Source organism: Odocoileus virginianus, chromosome 9, assembly GCF_023699985.2.
Source record: "Odocoileus virginianus isolate 20LAN1187 ecotype Illinois chromosome 9, Ovbor_1.2, whole genome shotgun sequence".
In the NCBI taxonomy this organism is placed as follows: Eukaryota; Metazoa; Chordata; class Mammalia; order Artiodactyla; family Cervidae; genus Odocoileus; species Odocoileus virginianus.
In genome coordinates, this window is record NC_069682.1 from 30361214 (window position 1) to 30382430 (window position 21217).

The 21217-nt window shown below is 41.6% G+C and overlaps 1 protein-coding gene across 4 annotated transcripts in view; it reads left to right on the forward strand.

The window, feature by feature from the left end:
• EPC1 (enhancer of polycomb homolog 1) overlaps positions 1 to 21217 on the forward strand; it is a 99946-nt gene that overhangs the window by 15873 nt on the left and 62856 nt on the right. Inside the window, exon 1 of one of the 4 annotated variants that reach the window (XM_020876360.2) lies at positions 13565 to 14219. The exons of 2 other annotated variants lie outside the window; for them this stretch is intronic. In XM_020876360.2, the coding sequence (XP_020732019.2) occupies positions 14067 to 14219 (153 nt within the window). In that variant the 5' untranslated portion in view covers positions 13565 to 14066. Of the gene's footprint in view, positions 1 to 13564; positions 14220 to 21217 lie in introns of those variants that run through there. One more of the 4 variants, XM_020876361.2, reaches the window with a different exon arrangement.

The following is a 21217-nucleotide window of genomic DNA, read 5'->3' on the forward strand; positions in this document are numbered from 1 at the left end:
TGAGAAGCAGGTCAGGTGGTCTGGTATTCCCATCTCTTTAAGAATTTTCCACAGTTTGTTGTGATCCCCACAGTCTTTGATTACCAAACTTAATTATTTTGACCTTTTCTGCTTTAGTTTTTGTTTCAGTTTGTATCTTTTTTTTCATATTAATTATGAATCTTTATTTTTCAATTTTAATGGTTTTATATTTCAGTTTTTATATTTGTATGCTACGTGGATTTCTCAGCTCACATTTGAACATACATTGCAAGACTAGGGCTTCCCAGGTGGCTCACTGCTAAAGAACCTGCCTGCCAATGTAGAAGATGTGAGTTTGATTCCTGGGTTGGGAAGATCCCCTGGAGGAGGAAATGGCAACCACTCCAGTATTCTTGCCTGGGAAATCCCATGGACAGAGAAGTCTGGCAGGCTACAGTCCATGAGGTGGCAAAGAGTCGGTTACAACGTAGCAACTATACTAAAAACAATGGCAAGACTACTTCTACTAAGCATCCTTTAAAAACTTTTTGCTTAATCATCAATTATTACTGATTATAGTGTAACATATATACTATAATGTAATATAACTGGGTCTTAGTTGCGGCACACAGGATCTTTAGATAGCATACAAACTCTTTTCTATGGCATGTGGGATCTAGTTCCCCAACTAGGAATTGAACCCAGGCACCCTGCATTGGGACTGTGGAGTCTTAGCCACTGGACCACCAGGGAAATCCCACAGTATAACATCTTGACCCACTCACTGAAATTACTCTCCGTAAGGCATCTCTTCTAGGACTTTTATTTGCTCTCACTCTTCTCAAGGGCCTTCTATACTATGTAAATACATAGTCAGGAAACAATGAAGACTTAGTTTCCTAAAAATCTCGTATCTCTAATTTTCTCTTTTTAGTTTTTTCCATTCAGAAAATTTCATTTATCCTCATTTTTTCCTACCAACTATAGAAATGGGGAGATAATCATCAAATTTGAGAGTTGGAAGTGTTGGAAGGGGTCATGAAGTCTTAGTCCTTTTCCAAGTTGAAGATACTGAGGTCCAGGGAGATTAAAATCAAGATCACACAGCTAGTTGGTGGCAAAGTCAGGATTAGAACCTCCAGCTTTTAAATTAAAATGCTCATAAGTAACTATGTAATACAGATGAGATAGCTTAGCATGAATTATTTTTGTAATTCATTGATGATGATTATAAAAATGTAACATAGCTTAAAAACTTCTTTGCTTTTAAAAGTAACCTTAAAAACTCACATAATAGAAGGAATATTATCATAAAATTAGACTATTTTCTCTATACTTAACAATTGTTTTGTTATTCCCATGAAGAGTTAAGAAAGACCACTATGCAGAATATTGTTTAAAAAAAAATAATGCTGAGGAACCATTGTTTTTCAAGGAGAACATGAAAGTTTAGTAATTTGAGGCGGGGGGAAGCACAGATTATGAAACAACCAAGATAATAAAGGCAAAGAGAAGTCTGTAAAGAGGGAAGAAGTGTAGGTAGATGCTGCAGAAACACGCAGAAGTGGCCCCTAAAAGCCTGATGTGAAGAAGCGTGTGAGAAAAAATATTCAAAAGGGAACACTCTTTTATTCAGATAGCATTTCTTTCTTTTTAAGATTTGGGTTTTGTATGTTTTTGTTCAACAGAAAGGAGGACTGAACAGATAGGATAAACCCAATGTGGTGTTTGTGTTAAAATGAAGGTAATTAGGACCTCGGTCACCCTACTTGGACAACCAGTTTTCCACCCTCAACTGGAAACTGCTTCTTAATCCTTAAGAAGAATACTCAAGAGTTTTTGATGAAATAGTATCTAACACTTTTTGAAGTCTCACCATGAGGAGAGGCGTTGGAGCCATCTTGTAAGACTTTATAGGGATTCAAAGAGATCCTGCTTCCTGGTGGCTCAGTGGTAAAGAATCTGCCTGTTAAGCAGGAGATATGGGTTTGATCCCTGGGTCAGGAAGATCCCCTGGAGATCTTGACTGGGAAATCCCATGGACAGAGCGATCTGGTGGGCTATTGTATATGGGGATGCAAAAGAGTGGAACATGACTTAACGACTAACAACAACAAAGGAGATCATACATGTAAAGCACCCTGGCCAAGGTAAGAAGTCAGTAACTTTGGTTATGTGGCTCATTTATCTATTCAAAACAATACTTGGAGGTATGTGTTATCTCTGTATTAGAGGTAGAAGTTAAAAATTTTATTCAGGTTCACAGAGCTAGGAAAGAGCAGAGTTGAGATTCAAACCCAAATCATGTCTGAGTCTGGAGCCAGCACTTTTAACTACTGTATATTACACTCTTAACAATTTTTCTTAAAGCTCCTGCTTGTCTCAAAATAATTCAGACTTACCATACATTTCCTAAATTTTATATTGTGCTAGACACACTCTCTAAATAAATTGAAGAAATATGGCAAGATAAATTAAAAGGGGTGAAAGAAAAAGACTACTGAAAATAGGTAAAATGGTGAATTTTGGTGTTGCCTTAAATATTTCCTTTTTAAGGAAGTGCTTAAAGGGCCTTAGACTAGGAATGAAATCTTCTGTGATCAACTGCATGATTTGAACAGCTGAGGGATCTTCTGTTTCAGTGTATTACTTGGGAGCTAATATATGTATGCCCTTCCTGACCACTAGGTTGAAATAGAAATAAAATAGTATAGTCTTCCCTTGTATATTTGTGTGGGAAATTAAAAAAAAAAAAACTTTGCAATTATCAAAGTTGTTTTTTTTTTTTTTTTTTTAAGCCATAGTGTGTTTGTTCTTCATATTGGCCTAAGAAGGAGAAGAAAAAGTATTCTTAGACCAAGCATGTCATATTACTCAGTCATGTCTGACTGTTTGTGGCTCTGTCCATTAATTCTCCAGGGGAGAATACTGAAGTGGGTTGCCATTTCCTCCTCCAGGGAATCTTCCCGACCCACAGATCGAAGGCAAGTCTCTTGCGTCTCCTGCACTGGCAGGCTGATTCTTTACTACTTTGCCACCTGGGAAGCCAGTCCAAGTGTAAGAGATGCTTAAGGCCCCATGATGAAATCGTTTCTGTAGGTTTATGCTGCTGGTAAAGGGTAGGCCTGAGATTAGCATCTGGACCTTTCAAGTGGAAGCCAATGTTCCCTCTAGTAGCTAATGCTGTATCTCACTATGCTGTGTTGCTACTTTGAATGCAAAATGTTATTTATCACTGGACTCTTTACACAAAGCACTCACCCTGAGAGAAAGGGTAGCAACCTGTACAAAGAGGCCCTGACCCCCTGGAGAGCTTGCTTGACTAGATTTGGAGATTAAGCCATCACTGGGCAACAGCCTGGTGAATCAGTTATCAGTTGAGGGGGTGGGAGGGGTGGGGAGAGGGGTGGGTACTGCAGAGTTCCTTGTAGATTTCAACATTAGAAACAAAACTCCTACATAGAAACAAAACAGAAAGATTCTGGAAGATGGGTATAATAGTTTAGATAATTTTATATATGTATCTTGGTTTCTGGTTTCATTTGAGGATTTCTTAGTTTTGTTTTGTTTCTTTAGCTAAGAGTGTTGAAACCTTTACAATCAGTGTTATGTTTTATACTAAGTGTACAAAAATAAAGCTCAGAAAAGTAAAATGATCTATTAACAGGAAGAGAATAAAAAATATCCTTTAAAAAAATAGCTCCTGTGTAATGAGCATGACTTTTGTGTCAGGTCCATGCTAAATTCTTTGCTAATGATTTCACTGAATCAATGTAACAACCTATGTGATACATTGTGTAGGAGTCCCATTTTATGGATGAAGAAACTGCAGCTCCAAGAGCTTCAGTTCAGTTCAGTCGCTCAGTTGTGTCCGACTTTTTGCGACCCCATGAATCACAGCACTTAAGTTAGAGTAAAAAAAATCTCTGAATCAAAGTTCCATACGTCCTTTTTTTTTTTTTTCACTTACTTTATGACATTATAATTTGGGTACTTAAGAATCCTTAATTATTAAGTACGTAATACAGAATCTGAAAACTACTTAAAACAAATGTACAACCTGAAGAATTATTTTAAGATAAACACTTTGTAATCACTGCTTATGTCAAAAGGTAGAATCTTTCTAGCTCCACTATTTGTCATTTGTCTTTTAGAGTTTCCCAGAATAAGGATTTTTCTGATTGTATTCTGTGGTATACTTTTGTTTCTTTGACCTCTACATTGCCTGTAAATTAGTAGTTGATTTCTTTTTTTTTGTTTTTGTTTTTTGTTTTTTTTATTTTTTAGTTGGAGGCTAATTACTTTACATCATTACATTAGTTTTTGTTATACATTGAAATGAGTTAACCATGGATTTACATGTATTCCCCATCCCAGTTCCCCCTCCTACCTCCCTCTCCACCCGATCCCTCTGGGTCTTCCCAGTGCACCAGGCCTGGGCACTTGTCTCATGGCGAGGGTGGGATGTTTCAAGAGAACAGCATTGAAACATGTATATTATCTAGGGTGAAACAGATAACCAGCCATACGTCCTTTTTAGTAAAGAAACTTTTAGAAAGAAATGTAGCTAAGCATTTCAGTTAATTTAGTGTTAAACACCAAACGTATTGCTAAAGTATAGCAACCTGCACAGTTCTAGTGCCTGATTTACTTGCACTGTTTTTAGCAGGATAAAAATTTTAAGAAGTGGTAACACAGATACATTTTTACATTTATAAGAACTTTATGCTTTTTCAAAGTTCATGTCAGACTTCTTAAGTAATTAAATAACTTGATCAGAAAAAACTTCTGTTTCCTTGAATTGCCTAGGTTAGAATTTGCCAAGGTGTGCGTTTTTTTTTTTTTTAATATTGTTTTCAAAGTTTTATTTTATTTTTGGCTGCACTGAGTTTTTGTTACTGCACACGGGCTTTCTCTCGCTGCATCGAGCAGGGGCTGCTCTCTAGTTGTGGTGCACAGGCTTCTCATCGTGGTGGCTTCTCTTGTTGCGGAGTATGGGCTCTAGGGTGCATGGGCTCTAGAGTTGTGTGCAGGCCTAGTTGCTCCGCGGTATGTAGGATCTTCCCAGACCAGGGATCACACCCATGTCCTCTTCATTGGCAGGCGGATTCTTACCCATTGAGCCACCAGGCAAGTCCCAAGATGTACTTTTATAAAACGAGGTAACTGATAGTACATGGTAAAGGGTTGCAAGGTGAGATAACTTTGGAAAATACTGTTCTAAGCATCAGTATTTCTGCAAGACTTCTTTGAGCCTGTACATTGTGAGCCTCTATATATTTTAAAGAGGCAGTTATTTCCCTGACTTACTGGTTTTATATGAAACTCTTTATGGAACTCTCATCTCAGAACATAACTTCTCAGATTAGTGGTTTATGAAACATACTTCTGAAAAACACTAAGATAACATCTGGGAAGACTATTGAATGAAGTGGGACTATCTCAAATTATATTGAGGAGTGAGGATTACAAGGTAATAGACAATATTATTCCAATGTTATAAAACAAGAAAATGAAAGACAAGCCATGAAAGACTGGAAGGAATAAAAACGCCAAAAAAGTTAACAGGCTTTATTAATAAATCTATTAAAGTTAAAATATATGTCCAAATATATGTGCTACCACAGTGTCCTTGAGTTGTTTATGGCTGATGAGTCTAGTGTTTGGCAAGCCTAATTCAGAAGAAATTTTAAGATCTAGGTGTGGTGTATATACCCTGGTCAGTAACTCACTTAAGTCCAGTTGGTCTTTTGTGTATTAGTTTCTGCAATTTTAAAGATGGAAGATATGGTTTACTTCCTCTTGTTACCAGGATTTTGTGAAGACTGGAGACATAATGCAATTAATTTTCTGCTAATGTGTAGCATGGAAGGTGCTGATGATGTGTCCCAGAACCTGACTTATTTTTTTGCCCTCCAGGCGCTCTCTCTCCTGTGAGCAAGTACGTAAGGAAAGTCTCACAAGAAGGCAGTTCAAAACCTGACCTGGCTTGACTTGCCTGGTAAATGATTAACATGTTTCAGGCACGGCTCAGCCTGTGACTCCTACCGCTGTCTCGGCTCACCAGAGTGAATTTCCTGCCCACGCTGTCTGATAGAAATCAGGGTTGCTCTGTCTCCAGGGGCCTCCCCATTCTTTTGGTTTCTCCTCATTGATCCCCTCCTTGAATGGTCACCTGGCTTCTTCCCACCTCTTTTGCTCTTCTGCCTCCGCTGTCTCCCAGCTCTTGGTGTTCCCTGGGGCTCCGGTCCCTAGCCCCTTCTCCTTGCTCCATGAATCACTCTTCACACCTGTCACCTCACTCCTCAGCTTTGAAATCACTCACTTTCCCTTCCTTTCTCTGGACGCACCAGGGTGCTTATCTAAGCAACTGACACAGTGTCACTCAATGTATGGTAAAGAAGAATACATCCAGTGAAAGTAAAATGTTTATTTCACTGATGTTTCAGGTGACTATGTTAATAGACGTAATTTCCTTTCTTGGGTCATGGGCGCAATGGGAATTCACACAGTCTCTCTCTTGAATGTCCTCGTCCCTGTCCATCTTTCTTTGTCTACCACCCATTGGTAACTTTCACTTAATGTTTCAGCACAAATTTCTACTTCATGAGCAGTTTTTTCTCTTATTTCTCTAAGTTTCATCCCTTCACCCCTCGTGTACTGTTTATACTATTACTAATCTGTGTCACAATCAACTAGTATGTTTTACGGGCTCAAGACTGTAAGGCACCAGAGGTTCCTATGTTTCCCTGGCCCCTCCCTCTCATTTTCATCCTTCTGCCCTTTACAAACTTGGACCCACACCCAGGCTATAGACAGTGTCTGTCAGTGAGTGCCAGTCATTGGATTCAATAACATAACAATAACTTATCAAAATCCAGTTTAGAGAAATACTCCCCAAAATTTTTAGTATATGTGGTTTAATTTTTTCAATTTTTCTAATTTCCTAAGATGGACTTTTATTCTTCTAGAAAATTAATATATATGACATTCTTAAGTACTAAGTGATTATTTAAGTTCCAGATGATTTCCTATTTATGCCTCCTGCCACTGGTGGCTCAGACAGTAAAGAATCTGCCTACAATGCAGGAGACCCAGGTTCAATCCCTGGATTGGGAAATCTCCCTGGAGAAGAAAATGACAACCCACTCCAGTATTCTTGCCTGGAGAATTCCATGGACATAGGAGTCTGGCAGGCTACAGTCCATGGGGTCGCAAAGAGTTGGACATGACTAAGCAGCTAACACACACAATGGCCACTTCCCCAACTTCATCTAGTAGTGTCCTTGTTAAAATGCTGCCATAGCGGGCTCCTCAGCTGCCCACCTAGGGTGGTGAGGGAAAGATTGGATTTAGGGGACCTGGGATGGTGGTCTAAATTTTGGCAAAATCTTGCTCTGTTAGGAATAGGTTTTCTATAAATTTAGGATCTTATGTTACACAATAAGATGTATCATATGTCATTGTCTTTTTTTTTTTTTCCCTAACCCCAGTAGAAATGCTGAAACCATTCTGTAGATTTTGTAAAATTCTAATTGATTCTCAGACAGACGTTTGGTTTTAGTCATGTATATTGGAGACACAGTTAAACTGAAATAATTTTGAGTCTTTCCTGCTGTAGTTTGCTAGGGTTAATAATTTGCCTTTTATTCTTTTAAGGTAGAGGCAGGCTGTTTCTGGATGTATTCTGAATTATCTTATTTTCTATAAGACATTATTCTTAAAGACTATATATAGAATTTCATGCATAAGTCAACTCTGTAGAGAAATCAGCCATTCAGATATTGTTTCTGTGACAACCTGTTAAAAATGCTGCTGTTTAATTGCAACATTTGCTTTCCAACATACAGCACATCATAAAAGTCTTCTCTTTTTTATTTTCCTGAATGTTATGTTGGAAGAATTACTTGACGCCATTTCTTTCTATAGCTTATTATGAAATAAAAAGAAAGTGAAGGAAAATGATTCTTGCAGGTGAAAATGTTTTTAGTCCTTTGGCACAGAGCTCTCAACTAAAGCACTGTATCATTTTTAATGTTGAGGGCATTGTGCATTATACATCTTAATTTCACATTTCCCAAAGTAAATACACAGTATCTTACTTTATTCTTAGCTCTCAGCTTTGTCTAGCTCTCAGTAAACGTCCAGAAAAGATTTGCTGAATGCTTGAAAGGAAGAAGAATCTGGACTCCAGTTCCCAAACTGAAATCATGATTGTTTTTTAAATCTTACCATCCCATCAATGAGAATTTAACTTCATTGGATTAGTATCCATTCTTGCCTTCCTTCCCTCCTGTTTCAGAGGAAGACCGTGCTAAAGTTAATCTATTTACATGATTCTTTGCTGTCAACAAACAAACATACCCACATCTTTCCCATCTTCAACAACAACAAAAGTGATGACCTGAAAAGCCACACACACACACACACATCCTTTCCTTCTCTCTCCTGACCCAAGCTCACTCTCAGTTCATTCTTCACTTCAGTTAATCTGGTTTCTGAGGCTCCAATGTGGAATCAGAACCCAGAGATTCTGGACTCAGCATTACCTCTCACCAGCTTTGTAATCACAGGCAGGATATGCAACCTTTCTAACAGGATGCATTTCATAGATATTGAGAATTAAGGGAGATGACACATTTAAAATGTACTTTTCCATGGCCTGACACAGGTAAATGTTCGATAAATGGTAGTTACTATTCTTACTGATTGAACAATATATTAAAAGTTCAGAGATGAGAAAGATTGACCTAGACTTAAGAATGATTTTGAATTCACCTAACTACTTGCTTATTCTTCGGACTAGGAAATTAGAACCCAGAGAAGTGATATCAAAGTGTCATGAAGGAAGTGATCTCTGAGTCGGATTTTGAAAGATAATAACATAGCTTACATCTATTGAATGTTTACTGTGGCCCAGAGACCATATAAATGCTTGACATGGGTTGTTTCATTTAATCTTCAAAACATTCCTGTGAAGTAGCATTTCAGTAGCTAGAAGCAGATGGTCTGAAGCTGGACAGGGAGAACAGAGAGAAAGGAATAAAGAAAAACCTGGAGGCAGGAAAGACTTGGCTGATTTCTAAAGATGGTGATGAGACGAACCAGCCAGAGTGAAGAGCTTGTTTGTCTTAAGCGTTAAGGAGAAATAATGTTGGAGAGTGAGGCAAAATTATGAGGCCTCAGCAACCATGCACCACCCCCCCAAATGGCTCTGTCTAATGAGCAAGATGAATACATGACTTGGGGAAGGGAGGACACAGGCGGAAGTGGGGTTTTAGCCACCCTGATTTGGGGGCATGCAGGGCACTGCAAGGGCTTCCCAGGTAGCTCAGTGAGTAAAGAACCTGCCTACAATGCAGAAGACGCAGGAGATATGGGTTCAGTTCCTGGGTTGGCAAGATCCACTAGAGGAGGGCACAGCAACCCACTCCAGTATTCTTGCCTGGAGAATCCCATGGACAGAGGAGCCTGGCGGGCTACAGTCCATAGGTTGCAAAGAGTTGGACATGACTGAAATGACTGAGCACGCATGCATGCAGGGTTCTGCGAATCCCTGAAGGGCAGTCTGCACTGTATCTCCACAGTAAGCTGTGTACTGTATACTGTATCTACACAGCCCCAGGGACCCACAGCCTCCACCAGCCACTGCTGATCCCCACCAGGCACTGGTAGGAGAGTACAGCGCAGATTCCTATGAAGTAGAAGCTTCACCACGGCTTATTGAAGGAATGAGTGACTGAAGGAAGACTTGGGCTGGAAGTTGTTTCTAGGTGGGAAGTGATGAGAGCTGAGATGATGGTGAAAACAATGGGAATGGAAATAAGGCTGCAAATCCTAGATGCAGTTTCAAAGAAATACTAAGACTTGGGCTCATATTGGGTATAAACTAATAGAAGGAAATGAATTTCAGGTTTATTGTATACAGCAAAGTACAGCGTCAGAGCTATCGCATTTGACACATTCTCAATTGTTGTTTAAGCAGACGTTCTGTATTATTATTATTTTTTAATATTCTTTCATTTATTTACTTGGCTGCTCTGGGTCTTAGTTACGGTGCACAAGATCTTTAGTTGCAACATGTGGGATCTAGTTCCCCAACCAGGGATCAAACACGGGCCCCCTGCTTTGGGAGCATGGAGTCTTAGCCACTGGACCACCAGGGAAGTCCCAGACGTTCTATATTTGAAACCAGTCGAAATGAATCAGGTTTCAAAGTGATGATAGTGTGTGATTATTATTGCCATTAAAACATGTCTCTGTCCTTTCTACTCCTGCCCCTTTTGCCCAAGTTCTTGACTGTTTTATCTCACACCTGGGTTGTTGTCACCTCCTGCTGAACCCCGGCCAAATCAACCTTCTCATCTTCACACAGGCCTGGTAGTTGCCGCCTCCCCGTTTTCTGTCCATAGAATTGCCTTCTTCTATGAAGACCTTTTCTTCTACCATTTCATTCCCATTACCAGTTGAAATAGTAGTCATTCTTCAGAACCAAATAATGTGCTGTTTCCCCCATAATGTCTGATCAACACACCTAGAACCGACTGCTTTCCTTCTGAACTCCCAGAGCACTACATGTCACTATCAGCCTGGTTCTGCTCATTTTGTTAAGTGGACATCCCTTTATCAGTATTGTATTTATAGCCTCTGCAATGATGGTACTGTGTGTTGCCTAGTTATGTAATAAATATTTGTGGCATCAATCCAAAACTGTATTAAATACTGCAAATTCCTTCCCAACTAAAAGTTTCCCTTTGGGGAAAGTTTCGTATATACAACTTCATGTTAGTAGTATGTATCTTTTGTAAGATGGAGAATTTCATATCACTCTTCTTGGGGATACTTAGGGGGGAAAAAAGGAAGTTTTAGCTGGGAATAGAAAAAGTGAAAGGCAGGACAGGATTAGTCATTCTTGCAGGTGACTTTTTGGTTGGATAAAGGATGCTGAAGAAAATTAAACCGGAGCCTTCACTGCCATACCCCCTGCCCCATAGGAGGGAGGGTAGTGAACTGAATGATTGTAAGGTTTGGGGCTGCAATCTATGGGCCTTTGGGAACCAAGTAAGATCTGCAAGTCAGAAATCCAGGGCATTGAGCTGAATGGGGATCAGTGGCAGAAAGAAAATGTCTCCTGGCAGGCAGACCACCTGCAAAAGGCAAGCTTAATTTGTAAGGATCTCTTTGAACCCTCCATGAAGTGTGAGTCTAGAATTTCTATTGAACAAGGAACTTAGTTGTATAGTGCCCATTATTGTTTGTGTTGTTGTTTAGTTGCTAAGTCGAGCCCAACTCTTTGTGACCTTATATAACCTGTCAGGCTCCCAGGCAAGAATACTGGAGTGAGTTGCCATTTCCTTCTCCAGGGGATCTATTGTAGGATATAGAAAATGTTATCTATGGGCTGTTATTATTTTTAATATCTATTTATTTATTTGGCTGTACTGGGTCATAGTTGTGGCACACAGGATCTTTAGTTGCAGCCTGCAAATTCTTAGTAGCAGCATTCGGGATCTAGTTCCCTTATGAGGGGTCGAACCCAGGTCCTCTGCATTGGGAGCATGGAGTCTTAGCCTCTGGACCACCAGGGAGTCCCTATAGACTGTTGTTTTAATAAGGGTCATATATGTATATGTATTATATATATATATTCATTTTCTTGGTGCTTCAGTCATGACTTAAGACTATTTTAGTTCTAGGTTCCTAAATCAACTGAATTCTGCTAGGATTTTCAGAAATACAATATGTAGCCTGGTGAGACCTACCATACAAATATTCAGCCAGTATTTTCAGAATTGTTAAACGTGGCTAAGCAGCTGTCATGGGCCATGGTGTGGTGAGGATCCCTGAGTGTGACACACCCTCTCAGGGCCCTGGGCCTTGCCATGAACTGCTCACCTGGCCCAAGATACCTTTCTTCTCTTCTTTTTTGCAACCTTGACCCATACGTAACCTACATAGTTTTTACCCTGATATCACCTCCTCCAAAAATCCTTCCCAAATGTTTTCATTAGAGCCGCTCCCCACGGACTGGGTGCCACTGCTGCCTGGTCCCAAAAAGCCTGAGCGTTCATCCTCACACTTACTTCAGGTGTGGCAGCTTCCGTCTATGGGTCCTACTCCAACCACGGAAGCTCCTCTGGGAGTCCTGTGGGTGCTGAGTAATTGTCGTTTGTTGTTGTTTAGTCTCTAAGTTGTGTCCAGTTTTTTTGAGACCCCAGTGGACTGTAGCCTGCCAGGCTCCTCTGTCATGGGCTTTCTGAGGCAAGAATACTGGAATGGGTTGACATTTCCTTCTTCAGGGGATCTTCCCCACCCAGGGATCCAACCCAAGTCTCCTGCATTGGCACTCGGGTTCTTTACCCCTGAGCCATCAGGGAAGCCCCACTGAATAATTAGCAGGTACTCGGAGGGCCCCTGAGGTCTCAAAGAAAGGTTGCTGGTTGAGTCAGTAAATGCATCCTCTTAGTACAGGACTTGTAGGTGAATGTCTGCTACGCAGGAGCTGTCAGTATTTGAGTTTGATGATAATTTTGGAGAACTGCAATCCTGTTTTCTCCTTGTCTTCTCCCCACCCCATCCGGGTGGTAGCTAAACCAGCCTGAAAGATAGCACCTTGCTTCTGTGCCTTAAGCTAATAACAGTTCCCATCCAACCCAGTATTTAAGAAGTGATTATTTTTATTATGTGTCCCCTGGGGAGAAAAGCGGAGGTACAGAGCATTTTTGGATCTCGGTGAATATTTGACATTTTGCTGCCAAACCTATTAAACCCACCGCAACAGTCTTTCGGGTTTTTAAAATATTCTGCTGGAGAGGGCTCTCTGGATGCTCATTTTCGTGTGTAATATAAACCACATGGTAGCCATCACATCCATCTAAATACTCTTCTAATAGTTTTTCTTTCTAAATTTGGGGGGGGGGGTGGTTTGGCAGGAGTGCTATAAGTAATCTTCAAATAATTGTAAAACGTTTTTCAGAGGGCAAATAAGTGTCAACCCATGGTTCAATAAAGTAAAGGTAAAAATAAGTGTCAACCCATGGTTATGTTGAAGCAACATTTTCTTCCAGTGCAGAAAAAAATCATCGGCTCTCAAAATGTGAACTAGGTCTTGCTTTTAAATTTTTTCCCTAAGGGTTACAGCGCCCGCTAATTATTCCCTTGGCTTCAATGACAATAAACTTGACTGTGGGTCGATAAAAATGCAGGATGAAAAAATAAAACCACCAAAACCCTAGTTGGAGCAAACGTAGGACGCCTCCTGTTTACACTGAGCGCAATGATGGGAACTGACCCAGGATCCAAGCGGAGACGATCAAATACCGTCCAGAGTTTCCTTACACGTAAAGATAATGGCCGGTTAAAAAGTTCACTCAAAGTAGCATCCCGGCCCGAATGGCGTCTATAGTTTCGTTATGAAACTTGAGACGCCGCGCCGCCCGGGGCTGGGGGCGCCCGCTCCCTCACCCAGGACCGGGCCGCCGGCGCTGACAGGTGCCCAGGGCCGCCGCCGCGCCGAGAGCCGCCGCGCGGGGGCGCTGTAGCTTCGCCGCCCCCTCGCCTGTCAGCCAACGGCGCCGGCGGGAGCGAGCGCGGGACGGCGGGCGCGCGGGGCGGGAGGCCGGCCGTGGTCCCCGGCGTCCGAGTGCCCCGCGCGCCGCCCCGACCCGGCCGGTCCGCCCGCGACCGCGGGGGCGGGGGCCGAGCTTCCGGGCGCGGGGGAGCGGGGCCGGGCGCCGGGGGTTGGCGGGACGCGCGCTCCGTGCCGGCGCCCGGCCTCGAGCCCGCGCCCCCCCGCCGCCCCCCGCGTGCCCGCGCCGCTGCGCGCTGCAGTGTGGGGAACGGCTGGGGTTGGCTGAAGAGCGCACAGTGGAGTTTTAATGTCCGCCGCGTTGGCCACGGCGTATTGAGGAGAGCGAGCGAGAGAGGAGCGGAGCGTCTCGGCCTCCCACCTCCAGGCGGCTCTGAGCGCCCGGACGGCGGGCTCCGCGCTCCGCCCCTCCAGTCCCCGGCAGCGGTGGGCGAGTGGGGACCGAACCCCCGGTTCTCCACGATCCCGCTGGCCGGGGCCGTTTCCCCAGAGCGGAGAGGCATCCGCCGCGCCTGAGATGAGTAAACTGTCGTTTCGGGCGCGGGCGCTAGACGCCTCGAAGCCGCTGCCGGTTTTCCGCTGTGAGGATCTGCCCGACCTGCACGAATACGCCTGGATAAGCCGGGCCGCGCCGCAGATGCCCACCGGAATGGAGAAGGAAGAGGAGTCGGTACGTGTTAACTCCCCTGTCCGACCCGTCGCCGGGCCCCGCTCCCTCCGCTGCCTGCGGCGGCGGCGGAGCGCAGACCCACACAAAATGGCCGCCATCTTCTCTCCGCCGCCGACTCCCGTCGCCGGCCGGGCCTTTACCCCGGGGCCCCCGGCCTTGACCCCCGGCCGTCGCGGCCCGGCGAGGCCTCCTCTCGGGCCACCCGCCGACCCTGGCCCCTCGGACCCGGGGCCCGCGGAGTTCGGGCGCCCGAAAGGCACAAAGGGGTCACGTGACGAGGCTGCCGGCAGCCATTTTGTGGTCGGAGCGCTTGGGCTGGGCCTTGTGCATCCGGAGAGGGAGCGGGCGGGCGGCGGGGGGGTGCGGCGGCCGGGCCGCGGAGGCCCTGCCTGCAGGCTTCTCGGCGGGCCGCTGGGTGGCGCTCTGGGGCCGACTCGGCCTTCGCGCGCCGCCGGCGCCGGGAGCGCAGGTTCCGGGCGCTCGGGTGGCCGTGCTCTCTCGGCGGCCCGCAGGCTGGCGGGGCTGCGCGGCCCACGTGGACCCGCCGAGAGGCCGGGCGGGGGAGGCGGGCGTCCTGCAGCGGAAGGTCGGGGTCGGCGAGCAGCCCAGAGCCGACTTTCGTCCTACGTCCTCTTTTTGGGACTTTTGCATCCATTTCTCCGAGTCCTCCTTAATCGGAGGGTTGTCAACTCCTACTCCTCCTGACTTTTTCTTTGGTCCTTGAGAGCATGTTGCAGGTTTTGAAGGGAACTCCGTGGCTCTTCTAAAGCCTGTGTAACTCTATTATTTCTTTTCCTAATAAAAATCTAAGTTCGCCTGATTTCTGGTTTCTCAACCTGCGGGAGACAAGACCCAGTCTAAGTAGATGTTAACAGATCTCCGTTTAGAAAAGGGGTTCTTTCTTATCCATCACCGAACTCAAGTGGAGTGAAATCTTAACCGGGAGATGTTTTCCATGGGCGGGCTTCAGTGTGTGAATGCTGACAGCTCACAGACCTGTGTCGTAGCTGTCGCTGGTCTTGGAAGTTGGGCTCAGACACAAGACTTCCTCTCGCTTCCCCCAGAACCTTGTCAGTGTCGCCCGGTGCCTTCCAGGGAATTGCATACCTTGGTTTTCAGGTACAGCCGCTTAAACAGGGGGCAGTGTGTTGACAGTTCAAGAAGTCGAGGAGTCGCTGGATTGGTACTACAATTTTGTGGTGTAAAACTATACTGTAATACCTCTATTTGGGACTGTACGGAATTTTTTTAATGTAGAAATTTTGCTCTGTACTGTTGATTTTGAAAATAAAGCTGTTGAAACTGTTTGGGTTGTTCAACCTTTTAAAGTCAAAGAGTTGTCACAGTTGACTCTTCCTTCGGATTGTAGTGTCCTTAGCGTGTGTAGTAGTTGAGATTGTCTAGTCCTGACTCCGAGCACGTTACCTGTGAGACAGAATTTCTTTTGCTTGTTCCCAACTTTTAGAGTAGAATGGTGCCGTTTGTTTATTTTTAAATAAGTGATTTGTTTTTAAAAATTAAAGTACTTGTGACTGCAGAATCTTGTCTTTTGGTTTTATTTTTGTTTCTTAAGTTTTACAAATAATGCTTTCAAGTTGGGGGTGTGGTGTTAACACTGACCTGGAAATTAAGTTGTGGCCATTGTTTTACCGCCAAGGAACTGGAGAGCTTTGATAAAAACAGATAGCACTACACAGAACACTTAGAAACATACTGAAGTCTGGCTTCTTTGAACACTTTGGACTGTCTCAAGAGCCACAGCCTGAGATCAGAGCTGAACCCAGCTGAAGTACCAATGCTTATTAAATTTTTACAGATAATTTTCATTCACTGAAAGAATTTTGACATTTACTATTTTCTAACATGTAAAGTCCCTATTTTTTAGGGTTTTTTTCCTCCTCTCAGACCACCTTCTCCTATCATCCGTTTAGAATTTGTTTCACTTCACATCCAACCAAAACTATGACCAGTGAAACAGAGACCTCAGGAATAAATCCTGAATAGAAGAATGTAAACAGTCCCAGGTGGAACAGCTGCTCTCCAGTCCTGTGGTTCATGCTGGCCAGAGGAGGCTGTATAGCTCCAATCACAGTATTAACAGTAGAATGTTGATATTGAAAATGTATACTAAGCACAAATAAAGGTAACTGAATACTGAGTTAGCCTTAGAAAAGCAGTCCTTTTGATAATTCGCTGAAGAAGAATATGCTTCTTATAAAGACAAAAGATTAAAACTTCTGCCTCTGACACGTTAGTTAGGGTCAGGAGTTGATCATGAAAGATGGGACAGAATTAGATGAGAACAGTTTTGTGTATAGGTCACCTTATTAAAATTGTTGTGTGAACCATTCCTGATAATTGTCACCATATTTTGTTTCTGTGGTAAATGTGGCAGAAATGCTAGGTCTAAACACAGAAAATAACATTAATGTATTTTCATTTAATTTTTACATTATAAGCCAAATGCACTGCCTTAATTAGGCATATCTCTTAGTTTTTAAAAAACAACTTTTAAGTAGAAGGTCCCCTCCAAACATGAATTTTACTCAACTTTAGAACTTAGTTGTTTAGTCCTTTTTTTTAATGAAGATTGAGAAATAATTACAGATTGTAATGAATTAAAGAACTTGACTGAATCATAGATGCTAGAGATTTATTGTCTGAATTGGTATATAATGTTATACCTTGTAACTTGCTACATCATAAAGTAACAGTTGATAAGGGCTTTGGTTTAATGAATAACAAGTAATTTTCAAATCCTAGGAAATCAATAGACTGTCAGCTCTAAATATGAAATAAGTCTCTGGGGTTAAAAGGGACAAAAATTTAAATAGCAGGGCCAGAGGTTGCACCATGATAATTTTTTTAGCATTTTAAGAGTATCATCTTCTAAGTAAGAAATGTTGGATACTACTTAGTGCCATGGCTTTACCTTTAAATGAAAGGATAGTTTTTCCAAGGTATCAGTACTGTCAAATGTTTTTATTAAAAGTTGACTTATTTTGGTTCAAATTGGAGTTTTCCATTGTTAAAATTCTCCTTTATGGATACTTCTCATTTCAGAAAGGACATTCTGAAAAAGGAGGTTTTAAAGTGATGCTCAGCACAGTGGAACTGCTTGGTTCCTCTAGTAGTTTTGTTTTTTTTTTTTTTCTTTTTCCATTGGGATGCCAGACTGTGACTCTTCCTGTAAGGGTGGAGGCTTAAACTCTCTTCTGTCACCAAGACTGGTTCTGGTAAGATGTGTGATGTAATTAAGATGTTTATAGTGATCTCGCCTTGTTATTGTCCTACACAGCCACCTTTGGAACTGTTAGAAGTAGGATCCAGTTATCACAGGCCAACACTTAGTTTTAGTAGGACAAATAGTCTCAGACACCTATCTTTTCTTTCTCCAAACTGTTCTTACTGGCCCAGTATACAGTGTTAAGAAAACCAGGTTTATGAAGTAGCCAGGTAGGTATTTTTTGTTTTTAATTAAGGGTTCAATTGGGCATAGGTACATATCTTTCTTAAGAGGAAAAGTAGTCAGCCACTACATTTTCAAAACTTTATTAAAAAATCTATAGTTTTTCTGTTTTATAAAAACAAACTTAAATCAAGGTGATAAGTTTAAAAGTTTGATTTCTCATTTTTTAAAAGAAACTAAGGATCCTATTTTTCTTTAAAATTTTGAAAACCAAAATTTCTTAGTACTGAATCTAGATTCCTTTATTCTGTGCACTGTATTGGAAGTGAAAAGAAATATGTGAAATCTCAATTGCACTGGAAGCAAAGCTTAATTTTTACAGCTAGTTTGAATTAGAAAGGAATGGAGAATATTTGGGGTTTTTCCATTAAGTAGCAAATAATCAGTTAAAATCAAAGATAACTGAGAAGCAGTAATAAAGTCTAGTTTCAGCTTTCTGTCCTGCCCAAGATACTTTTGATTCAGCAATGGAGGAGGACTGAGGACTCTTACCTACAAAAGGAGCCTCTTGAAAACTGTCAGGCCTGGTGCCTAAAGTGTTAATATTAGCTCTTGTTTCAGTGTGCGGTTTGATATTTAAGATTTGGGATTATTATCATTTGTAATCAGACTTCATTTTCTCACAAAACAAGACTGAAAATTAATGGGCTTATGCATCTAATGGTGTTTGGTGGGTGCTTGTGACCTGTAATGAAGTTTATACAGAACTACTACCTTTTCTGTTAATCAGCAACACTTAATTAAAAGTACCAGCTAAATAAAGGAGAGCTCAAATCTTGTAAATAAGGAATAATAATCAGGTTCATAATTTTGTGGCCAAGATTAAATATTAAACTAGCCATTCCTAGTATTTTATCTAAAACAGATTAGGTTTTACTAAATCATAGTCTGTAGTAATAGTAATGGTAAAGTATCAGAGGATGTATATGTATGTAATGGCAAGTGTTCTTTTTTTTTTTTTTAAGAGTTCTATTTGATATATATGAAGGTGTGGATTCTTGACTTTGTGATTCAATTTTTCTGAAAAGGGTATTTGTTATCAGCAGTTGGTTAAAACAATTTTAAAGCAGAGGATAATGTTTTATATCATGGAATGATAGTGTGGTTTGTGATTGTTTCTTAAAAGAAGACAACCCACAAGGAAATAAGAATTTTATATTGTAACTTGGGAATGAAATGAATTCTGAGTCTCCTTAAGTTCAGAAGCAGTATTGAAAGGATGAAATATGCAGGCTGAACTAGATTGTGTCTTTTAAAGTAAGCTTTTGAACCGTTAAGGTGTGACTTATACTAATATAGTAACTGGATAAATCAATTTGGGGGGACATCATCAGGAAAACAAGTGATTCAGATGCTTTAGACAACTTGTTTGAACTTCTTTCAGTGAATTACTTGGAGTTACCTTGATCAAGTTTTTTAAACACTGTGACTGTAGGTAATGATTTTGAGAAATTGCAGCATTTTAAACAGAGCAGATACCTGACTTTGTACCTTTAAATATATGAATTGTATTTCATCCACCAGCCTCACTGTAGGTAGATGAAAACCAAAAACAAATTCATAGTTAATACATCTACTGTGACCCATAATCTCAGTTTTCTCTTTAATTAATAGAGATATAATCAGTTCTTTAAAAGATAAAACCCTTCATTTATGTGTTATAGTGGTTGTCTTTAAACAGTTGAGTCAACTTTGAATATGCATGGTGAGAGTTTGGGAGTTTTGCAACAGATTATTAAAGCAAATCATTTTGGTTGAATTTCCTTCAGTATAGCAAGTACTGGCTGAAGAAATATGACGCAGCCTTAAGAATAAGTCCAGGGGAAAGATAAGCTGAGGTTGAAAATGTTCTGTGTATGATTTAATATAGGTTCAGATCTTTTTCTGTACTGGGATGAATTGTTTTGATTATCATAGAATCACAAATACCAGTTGTATATCCTCTGAGAAAGATGCACTTTGACATTTGTGGCCTTGACAAGTCGCTTAACCTTACAGGATGAATTTCAGTCTCTTCATGTGCCAACCTCCTGACCTACCTCATGAGGGAGGTGGCGCTCAGGAGTGTCAGATAGTATATGTGAGGATGCTATAAACACACACTGCATTGTTACCAAATATTGATTGAATACTCAGTGTGGCCTTGCTTTCTGTTGCTGTTCAGAACTACTTCCACTTGTATAGTCCTTTGTTTTTAGAATTGTCTAGTGTAGATGTGTCACCTACCCTTAGAGAATTGTATGATGTAGTTATAGAAAGCTGTGTCTTTAAGTTTAGGTAATTATTAATTGGAGAAAGCATCAGACTGGGAGTTATTAGACCTAAGGCCTCATCCAGCTTCCAGCTGTGCGCACGTGTGTGTATATGTACACTTGTGTGTGCTCTTGTGCACCTGGGTTTTCTTAACTGCAAGATGGAAGTAGGGCTCTGCAAGATGAAGTAGGGTTTCCTGTGATAATGGGTATATTATGTTATCCCTGCACTAGATCCATTCCCATATGCATTTTATGTGTTTATAAAATAATCATTAATTTTTTAAATTAGTTGATGGCTTCATTTGCACATATAAACAGTTTACACAGAAGTAAAAGTAGTCTGGGTACATGGGTAATTAGTTCCAGTTTAGTCTAGAAAGCTTGTGTTCTAAAGGACTTAAAGAATATAAGTGGATGCAGAACACTTTTACTGTTAGGAGAATTTGAAATTAGAGGCAGAATTTTGTACTGAGGGTTGCAAATTCATGCTTTTACTGTAAAAGTAATTACTATAGAGTAATGCAGTCTAAAAGGGAAAGAAAATATAAATATGACTGTTTTGAAGTCTAAATTAAGAATCTGATCATTGTTCTAGTGGCTGAGTGAAGATTTTTGAAGTATATTTATATTGTACAAAGACTAAGAAAATATAGATAAATCATTCATTTTCATTTACTTTCAGAGTGCAAATATTTATTGTGCACTTACAGTGAGCCCAGGACTGTTATAGGTCTTGTGGATCCGACAGTGAACAAACAGTTCTCTTTCTCATGGATCTTGTGTTCTAGCATGCAGGCTCTGTGAGGGTGGGACTTTGTGTCTGCTTTATTCATGGATGTATTTTCAGCACCTGAAATCATGCCTGGCACATAGTAAGTGTGCAGTCTTTGTTTAATTGAATGACTGAATTCTAATGGGAAGACAGACAAAAAGCAAATGGATAAAAAGTGGCAGTGGATCAAGACAGTACAGAGTTTCTGGTGGAAGGAGGAGAATTCTGTGCGTGAGAGGGTCAAAGAATGGGCCCTGAGACTTGACGAGGGAGGAGCCAGCCCTCTGAGGATCTGAAGGAGAACATTCCAGGCAGACCTGAGGTGCAGGGTGCACACGGCCAGTGCAGCGGGGGCATTGTGGATAGGGTTGGGGAGTGTGAGTGAAGGGCCCAGAGGCAGGTGGGCCCATTTCTGCTGAGTTATTACAGGCGACTACACGGAGTTTGGATTGTTTTGAAATTAAGTAATAAGCCTCTAGAGTTTCAGACAAGGGAGGACATG